The following is a 22,216-nucleotide window of genomic DNA, read 5'->3' as shown; positions in this document are numbered from 1 at the left end:
AAGAAAGTAAAAGAACGACATATAATGATAAACCTTTAAATAGATAGCACAGAGTGAAATTTAAAGTAGATTAAAATCAATCCAACACAATATCCAGCTTTCAAATTAGAGAACTAAAATGCATGTGACTGACAGTTTGCGCGACCGAGTGATGACGCCAGCGTGTCAGTGAGTCAGCAAAAGTGCTGAAGAGTGATAAAAACAACATGTTGGTGATGCAGAAAAACTAGTTCATGCGTTTGTATCTTCTCGACTAGATTACTGTAATGTGTTATTAGCAGGATGTCCAAGTAATTTGCTGAATAGGCTCCAGCTGATCCAGAATGCAGCAGCGCGAGTACTGACAGGAATCAGCAGGAGAAACCACGTCTCTCCAGTGTTAGCGTCGCTCCATTGGCTACCTGTAAAATTCAGAATCCAATTTAAAATTGTATTACTTGCATATAAAGCCCAAAACGGCTTAGCTCCGCATTATTTGCAAGTCCTGATAGTGCCTTATGTTCCTGGCAGAGCTCTCCGTTCTCGGAGTGCAAGTTTACTCGTAGTTCCTAGAGTATCTAAATGTAGATTTGGAGGGCGGGCGTTCTGCTATCAGGCACCACTACTATGGAACCAACTTCCAATCTGGGTTAAGGAGGCTGACACCACCTCCACCTTTAAAACTAAACTTAAAACCTTTCTGTTTAGTAAAGCCTATAGTTAGTGTTTAGTAAACCTCTAGCTGGTGTTGGTAAATCTCTAGGTGGTGTAAACTCTAGTGTGTTAGAGTCAGTAGTCATAGTTGGAGCAATAGAACAAAACTATAATAGTTAGTCTCAAATATAGCTTCGCGGTAGATATGCTACTATAGGCTTATGCTGCAGGGGGGCACCGACATGATCCGCTGGGCGGTGTCTCTCACCTTTCTTCTCCTCTCCTTTTCCCTTCCTCTCTTCTCCATTTCCATTTTTATTCATTATAAGTATCTCATAGCTATCATTTTTGTCCATCGCTCCTGTAGTTTCTTGTGCTGGCCCCCCTTTTTTGCATGTTTGCAGGCTGGAGGTTCAGGAGCTGCGTGCTGGCCTGTGGTCCTGGTCCCCCCGCTCAACCCCGGTCATCCCGGTGCTGCCTCCACCTAACTGCGAGACCCCCCCCCCCCCCCGGTCATCCCGCTGCTGCTTCCACCTGCCTGCTGTGTGCTGCTGACGTCCTCGACTACCCCAGTCTGGCCCTCGGCAGGAGGGTCCCCCTTAATGATCCAGGTCCTGGTCCAGGTTTCTTCCCTCCTAAAGGGGAGTTTTTCTTGCCACTGTTTGGCTTAAGGCTTTTCTCCCACTAGGGGAGTTTTTACCTGCCATTGTTTATGTAATAATTGCTCGGGGATTTATGTTCATGTTCTGGGTATGGGTCTCTGGAAAGCGTCTAGAGACAACTTTTGTTGTATTAGACGCTATGCAAATAAAATTGAATTGAAATTGAATTGAATTAAATGAGCAAAAAAAAAAAGTCATTTAATCCACATTCTAGTTTGTCCACAATCTTGCCAGTCAATTCCTGAAAATAAAAGTGTACTTGAAGGGCCGACTGGTTCCATGGGACGGTGAGCTTGATAAACGCAGAGTTAATTAACTGCTGCAGGAGCTGGCCACCTGTCGTCATTATAGCCCTGCACTCTCAAACCACCAGCGCGGCCACTCAAACACGGCCAGACCAGGCACCACGCACCAACACATGTTCACATGCAGCGCAGCGTACTCTGGGGAGCGTGTGTGTGTGTGTGTGTGTGTGTGTGTGTGTGTGTGTGTGTGTGTGTGTGTGTGTGTGTGTGTGTGTGTGTGTGTGTGTGTGGGCTCCGGAAAGATGCCCAGAAACTGGAGCAGCGAGGAGGAGTGGATGAGGCAGCCGGACCAGAGAGAGAGAGAGAGAGAAAAGAAAACTCTCAGATGAAGCGCTGACAGGGAGCGGAGTGGATGAGCAGACGAGCCCTGACAGGTCAGGAAGACGTGAATACAAGAGAACTTCAGATGAGGAGGAGCTGGATGTGAAGGTGACCACGACCGGGATTCTGTAGAAGATACTGGAGTGTTAACACCCGTCCATCTGCGTCCTACATTCACTCCTACTGTCAGCGCACATTACAGACTTTCATAACCATTATTTCAGTCAGTTCATCTGATCCTATAGAAAAGGTATAATACTGCATCTGAATAAGTCCTGCGTTAAATTTCAGGTAACTTAGCAGAAGAAGCTGAAAGAGAATGTAACTAGAATCTGACCAAAAGATAAAATCCAGAGGCAAAGTGTGGATGGCTAAAAGCATATGGACACTGGAAAAGTTCAGCATCTGCTTCAGAACCACTGGCGTTAACATGCAGCTATGACCTAGACTGATTACTGATCATTCCTGCCCCTGGATGGAGTTTGTGGCTGAGTTTAGATATTTAGTTATAAGAAAGGCAAAAATAACACACACTTACATGCACACACACATTAGTCATGACCAAAACCCTTGATCAACTCTGCTGCGTTGGTATTTTTAAATCATATTGTTTTTGTGTTTCCGTGTGATTCTGAAGAACATTTATAAGAATTTCATTAGGTGTCGAAGGATTTTATTGACAAATACATCAGATGTATTGGAAGAGTTATTATGTACAGCATTGACTCTTATTCATCAAAGTGTTCCTGGTGGATCTGTGTTCCTGGTGGATCTGGTAGATCTGTGTTCCTGGTAGATCTGTGTTCCTGGTAGATCTGTGTTCCTGGTGGATCTGTGTTCCTGGTAGATCTGTGTTCCTGGTGGATCTGGTAGATCTGTGTTCCTGGTAGATCTGTGTTCCTGGTAGATCTGGTAGATCTGTGTTCCTGGTAGATCTGTGTTCCTGGTAGATCTGTGTTCCTGGTAGATCTGTGTTCCTGGTGGATCTGTGTTCCTGGTAGATCTGTGTTCCTGGTGGATCTGTGTTCCTGGTAGATCTGTGTTCCTGGTAGATCTGTGTTCCTGGTAGATCTGGTGGATCTGTGTTCCTGGTAGATCTGGTAGATCTGTGTTCCTGGTAGATCTGGTAGATCTGTGTTCCTGGTGGATCTGGTAGATCTGTATTTCTGGTAGATCTGGTAGATCTGTGTTCCTGGTAGATCTGTGTTCCTGGTGGATCTGTGTTCCTGGTAGATCTGTGTTCCTGGTGGGCCAAAACCTGGCTGACAGAGATTATTTTTGTATATGTGACGTGATTCGATAACAAATTGTAATTTCCAGCAAAGTTTGTAATCCCTATGGCCTTGTGATGTGATGCAAGCTTGAGATTCAGTTCTCAAGGTCTTTAGTTTCAGCCCGATACAAGAGAGAAATTACATTAAATAATTTAATGGCAAATTAAAAAGGATGAACAAATTTAGAAATATAGGCTATATTAAAGGGGACCTATTATGGCATCTAATCCCTATTTTAAACAGGACTTGAATGTCTTAAAAACAAGCTTTTGATTGTTTTTTCTAAATACATGAGAAATTAAGCCTCTGAGCCATGTCTTTATCCTCCCATTCTCTAACCTCATTATCTATGCAGGATTCTGAGTGGGCGGGGCTATGATAATGAGACTCTGTGCTGATTGGCTGCCTGAATGATGCGATACACCGCTACGGAAAAATGGCGGAAGCTCTGGCCGGCGGAGTTAGTTGTGGGCGTGGTTTCACGCGTCGCTCCGTCGTTACATAACGACGGGAGCAGAATCTTATTGGCTCGTAGATCCACATGACACTGGACGCCTCATCCGGGCGGCTGTACAGACACTGCAGAATCTGGTTGGCAATCTGAGTTGGCAGGTTGAGGGGAGACCGTTTTATATATGTTAAAACAAGAAAAAACCTGGTTTTCATAATAGGTCCCCTTTAAAATAGAACCAAAAACAACAACGAAGCAGTCAACAAAGAGCCCAGTTTGGTTCACTAAAAAAAACACTTAGTCCAGGTAGTCCAGTTTGCCACTGGCCTTTATTGCACCATCTTGATATTGCACCTGAGGTGGAGTGGGGTGAGGGGGTGAGAGGATATGGGGCTAGCGACCCCCATCGTAGTTCAGCAGTGCTACTCTGGATGCTCCTCTCCCATCTGCTGAGGGGAGGGGTGGAAGAGAGGGCGTGCAGGGTGGCTGGAGTCCTTAATGATGCAGAGCCCTCTTTCTGCATCTGCTGGTGAACATGTGGTGGTGGTGGTGGGCAGGCTGCCCCCCCAATCTTCTGAGCAGCTTTCACCACCCTCTGCAGTGCCTTCCTCTCTGCAGCCGAGCAGCAGCTGTGCCACACCGTGATGCTGGTACTGAGGACACTTTCCACCGCACATCAGTAAAAGCTCCTCAGCACAGAGCTCCCCAGTCCAGCACGCCAAAGCCTCCTCAGGAAGCAGTCGCTCGTGGGCCTTCTTGACCTGGCCAGAAGTATTACAGCTCCAGGCGAGGTCCTCGGACGGATGAACTCCAAGGTACCTGAAACTGGAGACCTCTTCCACAGCTGCTCCTCTGCTCCTGCTGCTGTCGTCTCCAAACTTTGCTACATGACAGCTTGGGTGTTTCGCAGAGCCGCCATAAGTCCGTAGTGTTAACAGGAGGGGGCTCAGCATGCAGCCCTGGGGGAAGCCAGTGCTGAGGATGATGGGAGAGGAGACCATGTTCTGGGTCCTGACAGTCTGTGGTCTGTTAGTCAGGAAGTCTAGGGACCCAGTTCCCCAGTGCAGCGCTCAGCTTCTGCACCAGGCCCTGTGGGATGATGGTGTCGAAGGCAGAGGTAAAGTCCTGGAAGAGCAGGCGGGCATAAGAGTTTCTGCTTTCTGCAGGGTGAGGGTTGTGTGGAGCAGTTCTTCCTGTATCCACACTGGTGACGGTCCACAGTGACGTGGATGGGGGTTTAACCCTTGTGCTGTCTTCAGGTCAAGGAAGGAGGAAGGGAAGAATGGAGGAAAGAAGGAAGGAAGGAAGAAAAGAAGGAAGGAAGGAAGGAAGGAAGGAAGGAAGGAAGGAAGGAAGGAAGGAAGGAAGGAAGGAAGGAAGGAAGGAAGGAAGGAAGGAAGGAAGGAAGGAAGGAAGGAAAGAGGAAGGGAAGAAGTAAGGAGAGAGCAGGAGGAAGGAAGGAAGGAAGGAAGGAAGGAAGGAAGGAAGGAAGGAAGGAAGGAAGGAAGGAAGGAAGGAAGGAAGGAAGGAAGGAAGGAAGGAAGGAAGGAAGGAAGGAAGGAAGGAAGGGAAAAAAGAAGGAAGGGAGAAAAGAGGAAGGGAAGAAGGAAGGAAGGGAAAAAAGAAGGAAAGAAAGAAGGAAGGGAGAAAACAAGGAAATAAGGAAGGAAGGGAGAAAAGAGGAAGGGAAGAAGGAAGGAAGGGAAAAAAGAAGGAAGGAAGGAAGGAAGGAAGGAAGGAAGGAAGGAAGGAAGGAAGGAAGGAAGGAAGGAAGGAAGGAAGGAAGGAAGGAAGGAAGGAAGGAAGGAAGGAAGGAAGGAAGGAAGGAAGGAAGAAAACCAGGAAAGAAGGAAGGAAGGGAGAAAACAAGGAAAGAAAGAAGGAGGGGAGACAAGAGGAAGGGAGAAGGAAGGAGAGAGCAGGAGGAAAGAAGGGTCAAAGGTCATTTTGACCCAAACACAGTACCAGGGTTAATCTGGGCCATGACCACATTGGCCCAGAAGTGCTCGGGGGGTAGGACTGTAAATGAACCCACTCCCTTAGGTGAGAAGTCACTGAATGTTTTACTGCAGGCATGGTACCAGACTTACCTTTTATTTAGACTGTTTGTTCAAAAATTGGAAGATTCACAGCTTCACCAAAGAAAATAACCATATTGTGTATTTCCTTCGGAAGTTTAATCTGGCTTTGATGATGATAATTATTTTTATTTTATTAATCTATTTATTTTAGAAGAAACTTCTTCTGCAGCCACTTGTCACAACAGGCCATTGTCCAATACTTTTTGCTCACATCACACAGTTTCTTTAGCAAGCTCTGCATTGACTCCTCACCCCCCGAACATCCCGTTCCAAGTCCCTTAACCCTTCCAGACCAGCCCTCAGGCGGTGTATGAGTACTACTATCCACACAACTAAATGTTATATCTTTAAAAAAGAATCAAGATTACTGAAACTCGATGATTTGGTGAAGTTACAGACACTCACAATCATATACAGCTAAATGTAAAGCATTACCAGAAAACTTACAATACATGTTTACTTTCAGTTCAAATAATGAAGATAGTCGTAGAAAATGTAATTTTAAACATCTATTTGCCCGAACAACTTTAAAGCAGATGAGTGTTTCTGTTGTTTGAATTAAGTTATGGAATTCATTACATTATGATTTAAAGGGCTGTATAAACATATTTCAGTTTAAAAAGAAATAGCAATGTATGGATGAAATCGTTAAAATGTATAATATATGCGTATGGAGACAGACAATCTATCTTGGATTTTTTTTCTTTTTCTTTCTTTGTGATATTAACTAAGTGATTGTGCAGAATCTGTTATTATTGTTCAATGTTGTTTTGAGGGAGGGGCAGGTAGAATAAGATTTTCTTCTTCCTGCTCCTTTCTGGTTATGGAATATGCTTTTGATTGTGTTGTCATTTTACTTGTTTGTTTTTTTTGTTTGCATATTTCCATGATCGGAATAAATAAAAATGAAATGAAATGACTTCGCTCTGTTAGGTTTTTATTCACAGCTCAGAAGTGCTGGTTGAAAGTGATGACAGCTAGCCATTGGCTGTGCCAGCCACCAATCAAAAGAGCAGACACTCTAAATATACATTAGAGTATTGACTTTATGTCCATTTACCTCCGTGACCCCCCCTGCATCCCTCTTAGAGAACAGCTGTTATAGACATCACTACGGTCGCAGTTCCTGATAGGAAATGCTTCAGTTATCACTAATCAATTAGTATCTAATCAATCAAACGGTTATCACAAATATATGTAAAAACAAAAACAAACAAATAACACAAAACAACATAGACATGTACGTTTGTGCACCTCACATGTTTTCCATTTCTAGTGTGTAACTTTTAGCTCGCTTCAGAGGAAGGGAAATGGTATATAATACTCATAATTATGTTTTTTTCTTGTTATCCTCTCATTGTGTTGCGTGCTGCCGGTTGAAATGAGTGATTTGTGCTGCTTGTTATCATGACATGCTACACACTGGACTTTAATTAACGCCCTACAGCGCTGGAACCACAAGTGGTCTGTATAACGCTGGAAATACCTGAGGGCCAAAGGAGCTGTGACAAAGCTGCAGAGTTGATTTGCAAGTAGACCCCAGCGGGAGTGTGCATCATTCTCTCAGAGATGAAGAAATACTGGATGAATACTTGCACACATAGAGGAGCTGCTGGAACAGAGCTGAGTGCAGATAATGACTTCAGCTCTCTATGTCAGACTCCACTCATGGTTTCAGGTTTTCCACTAGCTTTTGCCTCCCCGTCTGCAGGGCTTGGCTCTGTCCTGGAACAACAACACTGTGGCGCCGGGTAATGAGGCTGACCTGCTGTCCTCGTTCAGGTGCAACTACCGGCACATCACAGTCAGAAAATCATCTCTTTATGGGCAGCAGTTTGAAAGTCACACTGTTATAGTGACACTTTTTCTGACACAAAGTCAAATACAGACTATTGATTGCTGACCAGGTTCATGTCGATGCATTTTTTATTGACTACATTTTTATTTACCACACCACACCTTATCCTGGGGCTGAAAAATAATTTATACCACAATATGTTTCTTTTATATAATTCCAATATCAATATGAGCTGTATGGGTCTGTGATTAATGCCCACAAAGCATAACCGTCTCCACAAAAATCCAAAATTAAATTGTTCAAATAAATCAATGTTCATTGTTTGTTCAGATTCATAACCAAGATGCATGATGTCATCATCAAACAAACATAAACTTCTTGGAATTGTTCATATTAACTGTCAGTTTTAAACCTTAACTTAACTTCTAAGCTTACACCAGGCTTTTCCCGAAATAATTTTAACTACTTAAAAAAAATATTTTAACGAGGATGAATATGAAAAGTGTTGTATGATGCTGAAAAAGGAGTGAGCAACAAGTCTGTAACAGCCTATGACACAGCCTAGACTTTAGGGTCTACGTTATATGGTTTTTTTAACTGCCCTCTCACATGTCACAATGTTGCCACCAGAGCTAAAAACCCTCTCTGTGAGTGAAAAGAGGGCACACAGGAGAACAACAGCAGACATTGTTGTTGTTTTATCAAGTTTTGCAGAGTTTCTGAGATATATGAGCTTTAGTCCCAGAAAAACCCACTAAGCATACTGTGGCAGGGTGGAGGAGCGGCAGCCACTCAGGTGATGGGTCACAGGTGTGGCCCATCAACCTCTCCACCCTGCCAGCCTTGATAAGGCGGGGCTGGACAGCAGCAAGGGGTCGTGGGGAGACTGAGAAGCTGCTGCTGGTGATCTGTGTGATGCTGTGCTTGTGCACGTGTGGCGGTGTCTGCTAAATAAAGGGTTCTGCACAAAACTCTGTGTCCTCTCTATCCTGTCGGTCGGGCCCCGTAGCACTCGCCGTGCTACACATACTTTTCAGTGTGCGTTTACGATCACATCTGATGTCTGAATCACTCACTAACTCAAAACAGACACAAATATGTGTGTATCATAAACGTTTTCGAAATTGCTTGCAGTTCCTCGACTGGCCGCTAGAGGCTGACAGCAAAAGTGAGTCAATCTCCTTTGAGCCCCGTGTTAAAATGTCCAACTTTACAGCAGCAATGAACTACTTACAGCTGGCTGAACTCAGTACGAGGTAAAGGAGGCTTGAAAACGATTTAACAACACCTCTAAAAGAAACCTATAGAAAGAATAGAATTTCATTTTGTGCAAACACCAATGGGAAGACGGACGGACGGACGGACGGATGGACGGACAGACAGATACTATCTATGTGTTTATGATACTGTATGTGTAATACATCTGTCGTCTTACTATAACATTTCACAGCCTGCAACGAAGTCTGGCCTTGTTGTTAAAAACACCAGCAATATTAATGCATACTTTTCACTTTTGTTCTGTTAAGTTACCAGGGGCCTCATTTAAAATGACTGCGTAGGAGTCATACTAAAAGTGCACGTACACTCAAAAGCCGAAAATGCCGGGCGCAAAAAAAAATCCGGATCAATAAAACCATGTGCACGCAGATTTGCACGCAACGTTCCTTTATGAATCACAGTCCAGCTGGAAGGCTGTGCAGCTGAATCCGCCTCATATCCCGCCCTCTACACGCCCATAAATGCATATGAATGAGCCTACTGAGCATGTGCAGTGGCTTCCTGCAGCCTGTTAGGCGTCAGAATGAATGAGAGGTATACAGCCACCGTGATACTGACTTTCACGGAGACCTAGATGTTGTAGATGATGTGGAGGACAGGAAAACCACATTATTTGGTGGTCACAGTAAAAGTTAGAATAAGTATATAAATAGTATACAATAAAATAAAGAGAGTGAGTGGCAGCACGCCGTTGCTGCACTAAACGCTGTGAGTTCCCCGGCGCAACAGGGAGACACACGTCCCCCCGTCTTTTCAAAATCATGTTTTTTTCCCCTTACCTTACTAACGGTAGGCTCAGCCTTAAATTGCAAATTATCAAGACACTGTATGAAAGCGATACGAAAACGTCCCCGCAGCCCCGCTTCACCCCCCGCTCCCCCTCCTCCTCTCCCGTCTCCCCTCAGAGCTGCTCAGGGCGGGTTTATGGTTCCGCGTCACCAACGCAGACCCTACGCCGTAGGCTCTGCGTCGTTTTAACGCAGGAACCTAATTTAGGCTTACACCCGCACGTAAAGGTTTCACACGCGCGTAAAACTCATATATATGAAAAAAATCTGAGTCCCTTTAGGGGCTCCGTGGTCTTTTAATGTCAATCGCTACGACCGCAGTGTTTGTTTAAAAAGAAAAGCAAGTAGCAACTTGCACTTCCTTCTTCCCTCTAAGGTTTCTGCAGGCCGTTTGCGTACTGCAAAAAATGTGCATTACCGCCACCTGACAGCGCAATTTTTTTCAGTCGAAGGTTCTTGTGTGGCGCTACAGTGTAATCAAAATGCAGCAGCTGAAGGGGCCGAAGAGACGATCGGTCCTGTTAAGCCCCAGATATACCTGCTGTGTTTGCGTTCGCGTCCGTTCACGCGCACCACCAACCGCAACGTCGCTCGCGTAGTACGCGAGGAGAGCGCTGACCGATAGGGGGCAGTAAGCAGAGCAACAGTTGGAAAAGTGATTAAATATTTAGTAGCAGCAGCAGTAGTAGTAGTAGTAGCAGATTAGAACAATGAACAAATTAACATGACAACATTGGATGAAGAGGAGATTATAACATTGTTTTGGTTGAAATCTCGGAAAAGGAAACAGCGCCAGCGACACTAGCTGGTATCAGACCAGCTGGTATCAGACCTGGACCAGCTGGTATCAGACCAGCTGGTATCGGACCAGCTGGTATCAGACCTGGACCAGCTGGTATCTGACCGGGACCAGCTGGTATCAGACCGGGACCAGCTGGTACCAGACCGGGACCAGCTGGTATCAGACCTGGACCAGCTGGTATCAGACCTGGACCAGCTGGTATCAGACCTGGACCAGCTGGTATCAGACCAGCTGATATCAGACCTGGACCAGCTGGTATCAGACCAGCCGGTATCAGACCTGGACCAGCTGGTATCAGACCAGCCGGTATCAGACCTGGACCAGCTGGTATCTGACCGGGACCAGCCGGTATCAGACCAGCTGGTCCTGGTCTGATACCAGCTGGTATCAGACCAGGACCAGCGCCAGAGAGAGAACTGCAGGTCGCGTTCAGTGTCTTTTTGAGAACGTGCACATCGATGCGTCAAATGAACGCAGGACACGCGAGGCGGCCATGATGCGGACCATGATGGGTTTACCCGGAACTCCAAACCAGTGGAAGTATGCCTATGGAGATGTAGGGGAACCCTGAAAGTGCCCGTTTCTCTACTCAAAGAAATACTCAATAATATGATAGAAATGCTGATTCACTATCACATCTGCATGTCATGCTGCATCATGTACACACCCTCCTTTGCATGTATGTGCGACCATGTCATGCACCTGACACTACCAAAAGACCCAGACGCTGACGCACTTGGACACAGATTGCACATTAGCATCTGGACCTGGCATACTGACCTCAACACAACAGATCAGCGGAAAGGTTGGATTTTAATGTATATTTCTTGTAGTTAATGAGTGCACAGAGGTGGACACAGTTCTCTGGAAGAAGATACTATGATCTGTCCAAAAACAGGGCTTTTAATGAGCAAGACCAAACGTTTTAATCATGCAAAACATCTGCTCTAAGGTTCTCAGACCACACAGCAAGATTATGTGATTTGTATAACAGCAGTCGGCTTTTCCTTCTTGTTTGTTGGTCACCGTCCAAATGAGACATGCAAGCTAAGTGAAATTGTGGAAGGGAACCACAGAGCAGCTATGATGGGATAAGACTGCCCCATACTTTGACAGATGTCCCTGTGTTGGACAGATAAATCTTCTTTACTAGGAATCAATGTGGCATTGCACCCAAGAGCAGCCGCTCCATATCTCTTTCTATAATTAATGTGCCAGACATGGTTAGTTCTGCAATCTGCTTAACCGACATACCCACAGACACACATTTGGAGTCAATGGAGTGAACTTGAAATGCAGCATTTATATGCTTAATTGTTTTGTGTTGAGCAGGTGATTTAAAAGTTGGCCTCCCATAAACCTTCAATCGTTCTGTTTATTACAGGAATTAGACTTTTTTTTCTCTTTCTGGTAGATGAAAGGACTCATCTGCACAGTGAATATGACGCTACAATCAGAAATGGTTCAGCTTGGTTTAGCATAAAGAGTGGAAACAGAAGGGCTAACTCCACATGAATTCAAAAGCTTCACAGAGAGTCGCATACATGAAGTCAGACATGTTACGCGCTTTTTAATTTCAGAAAGAGTGGCTTGTTTAAAGACTCTGCTGAAAACTCACAAACATGCTTTTGTTTTGAATTTTCATTTCACAAAATGTAGAACTTGAACATGTTTGTCAGAGAAATACAAAGACTCAATGCTGAATCAAGAACATAATAGCGATGTGGCTTATTAATGAAAAAGCAACAAGAAAGTGGTCCCAAACAAAAACATTCCCAAAGAGTAAAGAGCAAACGAGGTTAAAGTTTGTGTGAAAGAAAAAAAAGTTTAAAAAAGGTTAGATGTTGCTGGTGTTTTCCTTCTCCACTGCTTTGCTGAACAAAATGCCCACAAGCTGTAAATCCTTTTAGCTCCGAGCCTGCTCTGCTGAAGTCCGTTCTTCAAACCGTGAGTCGATACATATTGACGTGGCTCTTTCACAGCACAGCGTGGCTTGGATTCTGACTTAACTCAACGTCTATGTACTGTACACTTAAGCTACACGAAAGATGGATTTCAAATCTCAGAGTGGACCGGGGAACCTTGAAATAAACCTTACATTTTAAAAACATGGGAAACCACAGACATAATGATAGTCTCGACCAATTTCTGAAGTCTCTAAAGCTGTCTACAAAAGTAATGATGGTGCTTTTGATTGTTTTATTTCCCACCAGCTGGCGATTATTTCAGCTTTACTGTCGGTGTTGCAGTATTTCATCCTTCATGAAGCTCCTCAGTTCCCATAACCATCAGAGAGCCCTTAACTGTTTGGTCTACATCCATCCAGTAACTTCCACTTATCTTGGTTTGAGTTACGGGGCAGCAGCCGAAGAAGAAACGGTCCAAACTTCCCTCTCCTCATCCACCTCCTCCAGCTCTTCTAGTAAGACACTAAAGCTGGAGTTATGGTTCTGCGTCAAATCGACGCCGTGCCTACGCCGTCACCGTGACACCGTCATTAACCCTTCAGACTTCTCCGTCCCTCCATTTCTCCGCGGTGCAGTTCCCCCTGTGACCGCTAGTTAGCGATCTTTCCCTGAATGGTTTATCCGACTTTTGACAACTATTGTGCAAAAAAACAAAACCAAAAAAAATCACACATACACGAAGAAAAGAGCGCTGAAAGTTCACGACTGCTTCAAACCGGAAACCGGAAATGCGTTGCTACCAAGTGAACCAATCACAGCCCCCTCGTCTGCGTGCGGTCTGCGTCGCCTCGACGTGTAGTTACAATTTTTGGGAGGTGACGTCAGTGACGGCGTCAGTGACGGCGTGTGGTCTGCGTCGACGCGTACCCTACGCCGTAGGCACGGTGTCGTTTTGACACAGAACCATAACTCAGCCTTAACCCGTTCCCAGAGCAGCCAGGAGATGTGATCCCTCCAGTTTGTCCCCAGTCTGCCTCCGGACCTTCTCCCAGTTGGACATGTCTGAAGCAGCTCCCCAGGGAGGCGTCCAGGAGGACTCTTTTTTCTTTTCTTTCTTTCTTTCTTCTTTCTTTTTTCCCTTTTTTCTCTTTTGTGCATGTTTGCAGGCTGGAGCCTCGGGAGCTGCGTTCTGGCCTGTGTTCCCGGCCCCCCCCCACATGACTGATGTGTGCTGCTGACGCCCCCCCCCCCCCTCTGGTCATCCCGCTGCTGCTTCCACCTGCCTGCTGTGCTGCTGACGTCCCCGACTCCCCCAGTCTGGCCTTCGGCAGGAGGGTCCCCCCTTATGAGCCTGGTCCTGGTCAAGGTTTCTTCCCTCCTAAAGGGGAGTTTTTCTTGCCACTGTTTGGCTTAAGGCTTTTCTCCCACTAGGGGAGTTTTTACCTGCCATTGTTTATGTAATAATTGCTCGGGGGTTTATGTTTATGTTTATGTTTATGTTCTGCATCTCTGGAAAGCGTCTAGAGACAACATCTGTTGTATTAGACGCTATATAAATAAAATTGAATTGAATTGAATTGAAAATTGAATTGAGGAACCTCCACCCAGGTGGCTCCTCTCAATGTGGAGGAGCAGCAACTGAACTTCCCGCCCTATCTCCAAGGGATAACCTAGCTGTCCTAGAGCAGAAACTCATGTCAGCCACATGTATTCACAATCTCATTCCTTTGGTCACCACCTACAGTTCATGATCCTAGGTAGGATAAAGAAAATAGATCAACTGGTAAAAAGAAAGTCTCAGCTTGTAGCTCATGTCTCTTTTCACCACAGTAAGCCAGTACAAACATCTGGACTGTCAGTCTCCTGTTCCAGTCTCCTCTCACACATGAACAAGACCCTGAGATACTTAAACTCCCCCAATTAAAGTAACACCATTAATGTTTTTATTAAATTAAAAATATGCTTGTTTAACATTCCTGCTTCTCTCGTTTCTGGTTTTGGGCCGAGTTCCTTTCCAAACCTGACATGAAGATCCCTGCTTGATGATGCCAACAGGATCATATCATCTGCAAAAAGCATAGATAATATCCTCCCACCTCCATCAGTCGCTATGCACCTGTACTTGATATTAGTTAGTGTAATCTCCAAAGATCCACAAAGAGTATGTTATTGCAGTAAATATCCAACAAAAACACCCAAAACTTAAAAACTACACATTTGGAGTCAATGGAGTGAACTTGAAAATGCAACAAAAGACAGATTTCAAATCTATGACTTTAATAGAATTAGCTGAGAAATGCAGACTCCGAGTTCAGTACCATTTTTTGTCATTAAAAAAAAAAGATTCATTTCTCATCAGTGAATCAAGAGTTTGTCAGTAGTCTGAGCTGCCACGTCACAGTAAACGTAGAAAAACATAATATGACTAATATAGTGTTTTAAAGTGCATCTTGGCAAAGCAAGGTAAATCACTTGGCCTCTGTTCCTCTGGACTCTCCTTCATTTAAATCTTTCATTTATAATTCCTGTCTTTCTGGGAAAAAGAAAGAAAATGTTCCAGGAATTTACTTTCCACATGCTAAGACAAATGAATATGACAGCAGCTGTCACTAGACTCAGGATACAAATGCCCCCAGTAACATTTCCTGGGACTGTGGCCTAATTGCTCATATCTAAAGTAGAACTACAATCTCTGCTCAATTTATTCACAAGGTAAATGTAAAAAGTAGTGAAAAGTACTAAAGGTAGTGCCATTATATTATTTTTTGTTCTGATCTTATCTGATGTGAGAACTGAACTGAATGTGTTGCATTTACACGATATGTCTTGATGATTTCAGCAGAACATCACCACCGACAACTGTTCACTACTGAACCTGAGGTATCATGAGATTGACCAGTAAAATGGGAGTAGAAGCAGGTGGACATCGTAACAGATCTACTGCTAAACGCATGTGTGGCTTGTGCACGTATTTGTGCTTCAGCGTAATGAAGGTGTTGTGTAGTCTGGATGAATAGTGGGTACTTGGAAGTAATAGTTGTTTTATGTCTGTTTTCTGTCATGCTGCGATCTGTGTTTGACATCAAAGTGTGATTTTGAAGTGATTACACACTCAGCAGACATAATTACACTGTGTTTAATGAAGTGTGGAGGTTTGTGAAGAACTAACCTGGAACAGATGAACATAAAGCGTGCAGATGTCTCTGTGGAATTAGGTTTTTATCAGAAATATGTATCTAAAAGTGCCAGGTGTGAAAAAGCAGACTCTTTCACTTTTAAGAGGCCATAAACAAAGTAACATGTTGCTTACCGGGTCCAAAGATTATGTGAGATATAACCTCCAATTAACAGCAATTCGTTATATTTTACATATGATACACATACTGTAAAGAAGCCAAAACAGAGAAGTGAAGCATGAAATGCATGAAATATTAGCTCTCACATTGCTCTCTGAAGTCTTTCACAGCATTTAAACTGAGTTGAGACCTGAACTTTGCGCAATTTTAGCACTTTGATCATTTCCTTTTCCGCATACTGTTGTGTATTTGCTGGTGAGCTGTCAGATAGATGGCCAGTTTTACAGGTGACTCTGTAAAACTGTTATAATACAGAGACGATCATGGTGGGCTGAATGACTGGAAAGTGCTCAGGTACTGTGGTTGCACATAAAGCCCAAATCACGGCTCCTCCTGCTTGCCGGCTGATGTTAGATGTTTGTGCTAATCGGATGTGTGTGGTTTTCACTCAATGTGGCCCCGTGCACGGCGGCTATTTTCACTAGTTTTGTACGCAGTGCAGCCGTCCTGGACAGTTTTTTCCCCTTCTTTTTAATTGAAGACTTTAACTTTTTTTTTTCTACATTTTATGTTGGTCCACTTAATCCTAATAATGAACTAGTATATAGTTCCCCCTGGGGAATAATAATGTATAACTGAATTTAATTAAACTGCATTGAATTAAACTGAATTGAACTTTAATTAAAACATTTTTTTTTCTAACTGCTGTTTCAAATAGAATAAATTGTTGTTAAATAAATAAATAAAATTATATTTTAATAATAATAAAATAAAATGTATGTAATAATAATAATGTATTTAATAATAATAAAATAAAATAAAAGCTGATATAAATAAAAGATAAATAAATATTATTATATATCATAATATAGATATATAAATAAATAAAAGATAAATAAAACCTGAACAACACAGTCATAATAACAATACATTTTATTATTGGATCCTTTCTGCACCCAAGGTCATTTTACAGAAACAACCAGAATGTACAAAAGTAGTTAAAGAAAGTGCAAAAGTCGTTAGGTCACAAAATTTGCAAAGCTGCATCTCATCCAATCAGACGGAGCTTAAGCTGTTGAGCAGTTTATCCAACCAACCTGAAACGCGTTTTGTGGACTTTGCGAAGGCTTAAGACCGTTGGTTGTGGTGTCCAAACAGACGGCGCTTAGTTTGACACAGATTACAGCTTTTCATAAATTGTACTTTACTAAGAAGGTACTTCTTCTCTGGCTAATATGTTCAGCTCAAAAAGAAAGAAAAAACGGTTTAAAAAACTGTAAAGGGAATGCAACAGCGTACTTTGACAAAAGACTTGTACCTTTAAAAAGATAAGAAGAACACACTTTGAGCAAGGGCCGAGTGCATGTTTGACAAATTGCTGTTTGCGACACTTTAATCTTGAAGCCTGGTGCAGCTCAGAGGAAAGTGGGCAAACTGAATCTGTAGATTTAGACAATGTGATGGTTTTAAAAGATACTGCCATCGAACGAGTAAATGCTCCTCTGACATTTTGGGCAATTTACTCTGAAAAATAGTATTTCTTAGAGGAACATGTTGGATCATAAGTGGAAACCGCCGGTCTGAGATCTAACTGTGAAACATCCAAACAGACCAGGTGGAGTCGGGTGAACATTTGAGCAATAATAATCCTGCTACAACCAGTCTTTGTGGCCAGCCAGAGCTTTTATTTCAGTTCTGCTTTGAAAAATCTCCATTTCATGTTGCCCTCTTTCTTCTGGCCACGACTGACCCCCTTTGAAGCGTCGCTGAACAGAAACCTGTGGTTCAGGTGTATGTGTTGTTGTGTTTGTGGGAACCGTGTGGAAGCCTGCATTCACCCCATTACTCACACAGAGCCGCGTGCACCCGCGTTTTGTGTTCCTGTTTGTACCTGTCTGTCTGGTTGGACTGCCGCCTGCAGGGCACGGTGTTGCGGACGCACGTGCCGGTCCCGGGGTCCACGTTCTCCACCATGACGAACGGGTGCTCCTCCAGCGTGGCCACGGTCAGGTGGCGGTCGTCGGAGACGTGCTCCAGGTACGGGCCGTACCGCGGCCAGATGGGGTAGCGGACTTGAAGGATGCCGCGAGCGAACGTGCCCACCTGAACAGGGAGGACGGGAGAGGAAACGCTCATTGGTAGCACGAACATGCGTGTCTGGAGCCGAGCTCTGACCTTCATGTCAGCCCCCCCCTTACAGACTGGCTGATATTCTCTCCTTTTTTTAAAATGTATTTAAAAAAATTCCACATGGTGACCTGGAGGAAGAGGATTGCAAGATAAAAGGAGGGCAGAGTTCATCCACGCATACTGAGGAGGTTTAAAAGTCTTTGAATAAGGGAGAGAAAAGAGAAAAGAGAAATTAGAAATGAGAAACGAAGTGCAGCTCAACTGCATCACATTAATTACACGTCCCAACACTCACTGCCTTTGATCTGTGCTCATTTTGATGACTAATTATTTAATTATCCATTTTCTTTCTTTCAACTAACAGTGAACCTTAAATGTCACAGTTCATAAATGAGAACTGTTCCAGTTGTTACATCCATTTATTAAATGTGTGTAAAATATCTGTTGCAACTGCAGAGATGTTTGAAATGTGCTGTTTTTGCTCACTGTGCAGAAAATAAATCAACGCTTGCAAAGATGACAAATGTTGGAGCAACTACACAAAATAAGCAACAGACTGTTTTTTTCTTTTTCTTTTTTTTTTGTTGTTCTGTTTTACTGTCAAAGTGAGCAACTTTGGACGAGCGTTGCTGTGGGATGTCACAGTCCAATAAATGTCCACACTAAGTTGAATGAAACTCTCTCTGCGAGACCGAGGCCGGTTCGTCACGTCAGTGGATCTAATGAGCCGAACTGAGGTGGGCCCGCGCCGACCTGCCGCGCGTGAAGCGCGCGCCCCCTCAGATTTAACGAGACCTCGCTTTCATACCAACGGATCATTTGCTCTTCAGCTCATCCATTCAGATGTTTCCGTCATACACGGCTGACTCTCGGATCTGCATGACGGAGTACGAGGTCATTTGTTTCTCTGAGTGACAGAATCACACGGATGTCAGATCAGAGGATCAGTCGTTTCAGCCTGTCCTTCATAGGATACCAAGACATCTTATTTTCGCTTAAGCACAACAACTTCTGTCTTTCACTTTTCATTCTGACAGGAGCTGCACTGTTGGCAGGAAAAACCCATGTGTAACCCAGTGTTAAAATGTGGTTCTGCCACTGCACTACTAAAAAAAGTGTGTGTTACCCACTCTACTACACTCACTCACTCACTCACTCACTCACTCACTCACTCACTCACTCACTCACTCACTCACTCACTCACTCACTCACTCACTCACTCACTCACTCACTCACTCACTCACTCACTCAATCACTCACTCACTCACTCACTCACTCACTCACTCACTCACTCACTCACTCACTCACTCACTCACTCACTCACTCACTCACTCACTCACTCACTCACTCACTCACTCACTCACTCACTCACCAGCTCAGTTTAAAGCCAACACTTTTCCACAGACAGTGAGGTGACATCACTGGCAGCTCTGTATGCTTTCTCTTTCTCCAACATGTCATCATTTGAACTAATAAATCATATTTACAAACATCCTAACTATCAAGTCTTTGACATTTTAGACTCCATTTACTCCTTAATGACCCACTGATGTGCTATAGAGAATTGGTGAGTTAATCTGACTGTTTTGAAATGTTTGGTTTGTTTGGTTGTTTTGATTTTGGTTATTTTGATAGTGGTTTTGAAGACTGTTTGATTTGCAAAAAAAACACTTTTTGATTTATAGAACTGTTTTGGAATAATAAATGATGTTGAATGACTTGTGTTTTAAGTCATCCAACATCATTCAGGTCTGAAAAGAAACCTGGCCTGAACACAAAAAAGGCCAATAATAAATATATTTCTAAAACAATAATTCCAAAACAGTTCTATAAATCATACAAATCAAATAGTGGTTTTTGCAAATCAAACAGTCTTCAAAACCACTATCAAAATAGCCAAAACAAACAAACAATTTCAAAACAGTCAGATTAACTCACCAATTCTCTATAGCTCATCAGTCCAACCTGATCTCACAAAAATCCGTGAAATGCCCACGACCTCTCACCACTATTCTCCGTGGTATATACACGGAAAATTGTATAATTCCGTGTGAGCACCACGGATATTGTACCACGCAAAGTCAAAGGGATCCGTTGTCGTGATATATACACGGATTATGACATTATTATTATTTACATATTATTCTTTGTTATAGTGGCTAAATTATGAGTTTTTGTCGCGCAAGGTACTGTTTGTTACTGTCAGTTTGTAAAAGCTAGTTTTTAACGCTGTTTTAGCAGTGTTTTATTGAGGTTTTAATGGGAGCACCACTGATATAGTACTATGCGAAGTCAATGGGATCCGTCACCCGATTTGACTGCTGTCATACCATTGAATGAAGGACAAAACGATAACAATCATCCCATAGATATGGGCCAGTAGGGCCCTAATCTACCTACTAGTAGGCGCAGGAGGCTGTTATCGCCCCTTTCTATGGCTAACCCCATGTTATTAATGCTCAGTAGGCACAGAAGTTTTGTTATGAAGCTCACATCTCACCTCCCTTTTTTATGTATTTAGCTAGAATTTTAAAACCTGAACAATAGAATTCGACGTAAAATGCCGGATCTTGTCCATTATAAACAATACTTTTTGGAACATAGTGTAACGACCACAGATAAGATAAGGCCTTGCCCGCCTGGGTAACACATCAGCATGGTGATGCTCACACGGTGCTCACACGGAATTATACCATTTTCCGTGTATATACCACGGAAAATAGTGGTGAGAGCTCGTGGGCATTTCACGGATTTTTGTGAGATCAGGTTGCATCAGTCATTAAGGAGTAAATGGAGTCTAAGATGTCAAAGACTTGATGGTTAGGATGTTTGTAAATATGATTTATCAGTTCAAATGATGACATGTTAGAGAAAGAGAAAGCATCCAGACCTGCCAGAGCCAGTGATGTCACCTCACTGTCTGTGGCAGTGACTGTTGGCTTCAAACTGTAGGTGTAGTGGAATCACTGAGTGGAACCTGGTGAGTGGGGAACAGTGGGGAACAGTGTTACCCACTCTTCCACACTTACCGTAACACACACTTTTTTTTTTGTAGTGCAGTGGCACAACCACATTTTAACACTGGGTTACACATGTTTTACTGAAAACTGGATTAGAATACAGTGCAAGAATTTTGGCAAATGCATATCTTTACTACAAGATGATTAGCTTTGTTGATCATAAACAGAACTGGTGGTCGAAAAGTTGCCTCTCTACCAAGTCGGTTACAAGCTCTAACGAGGAAAGGGAGCAGCAACAATCCTGGCAATGAAAGGAGACTCTGCTACCCAAAATGTCACCCACCAGTTCACTTCAGATAATGTTAAGGAGCAACACTGTGTTAAACTGTCAATCTGTCACAGAGGATAAGAGCGCTTTGAAAGGAGCACATTGATGTGTCATTATACAGAAGAGATACATGACACAAAGACGAGGGGAAGAACAAGCAGTGAGCAATAAGGACGTAATGAGACTTGGATGATTCAGAGATGCAGACGCTTGTATGGCATCTTGTTTTCAGACGTCTTGTCATTTTTGTATTCTGCAAACATCAATACCTCACAGAAACATGAAGATATAAGATGTGCAGAGGAAACAGGACCTTTGCGCGCCTACAAGCCCAGCTTCAGTGAAATTACACGTCCGTGTTCATACACGCACGGATACATACAAACTTGACGTTGATAAAGAGGGCTGGTCCTTCCAGGACAGAAATAAATGAGTTCAGCTGTAGCTGTGAGATTAAACGCAGGCTTCTGTTTAGTCTGAGTTTTTCAATACACCCTTGGGCTCTGAATGTGTGTGTGTGAAAGAAGATGAAAATACTAGATTACAAAGCGCGGTTACGAGGAAGCAAGTGAAGACCATCACTCCTAGTGTAAAACACAAGACTGTCCATTACTGCTTTGAAAATATGTCCACATCCACAAATATCTCAAATTTCCATTTGATAAACTATCAGCAGCCAGCCTGACGTCATGTTTAAATCCAGTCTCAGACAGGGCAGGTAGCACTATGTCTATTATGCTGAAAATCTTTAAATATGCTTGAATGGAAGCTGCTTCCGCTTGAGCTTTTTTGGACATTTTGCTACATGATGAAAGTGAAAATATGCTGAATTTACTGTAATTGGAACATTTGACGTGTTTGTTCTCTTCAACATCCCTGTCATTCAAAAGAGGCAACACTGGCAGAAGAAACCTTCATTTTCATTTTACACTGTAATGCACAGCAAGCAATCTGGAACAACTGAGATGGAAATGTTGACACCCATTTATTGATGTCGGCACATTTTGGCTTATATGGTGTTCTACAGTACTTGACCTTTTATATAGTGTCAGAACAATAAAATGAAGCCCAAATCCAACCAAAGCCACGTAGAAATCCCTCTGCTACCCTGTAACCAATGTGAACCTTAAAGCAGCACAATGTAACTTTCAGCTTTTGTTGAGTTTGGCGGCTCCTTTGGACAAAAGCGGTAGTGCTTTACC

The 22,216-nt window shown here is 43.3% G+C and overlaps 1 protein-coding gene across 1 annotated transcript in view; it reads right to left on the bottom strand.

Moving 5' to 3' along the window:
* Positions 1 to 22,216, bottom strand: part of LOC133419132 (glutamate receptor ionotropic, NMDA 2C-like) — a 150,823-nt gene that overhangs the window by 45,015 nt on the left and 83,592 nt on the right. Inside the window, exons 8-9 of the mRNA XM_061708143.1 lie at positions 17,488 to 17,699; positions 3,737 to 3,742 (exon numbers count right to left, since the gene is read on the bottom strand). Of these exons, the coding sequence (XP_061564127.1) occupies positions 3,737 to 3,742; positions 17,488 to 17,699 (218 nt within the window). The remainder of the gene's footprint in view (positions 1 to 3,736; positions 3,743 to 17,487; positions 17,700 to 22,216) is intronic.

The sequence above is a fragment of the Cololabis saira genome, chromosome 19 (assembly GCF_033807715.1).
Source record: "Cololabis saira isolate AMF1-May2022 chromosome 19, fColSai1.1, whole genome shotgun sequence".
Classification (NCBI taxonomy): Eukaryota; Metazoa; Chordata; class Actinopteri; order Beloniformes; family Belonidae; genus Cololabis; species Cololabis saira.
This window is presented reverse-complemented; position numbering and strand designations above follow the sequence as displayed.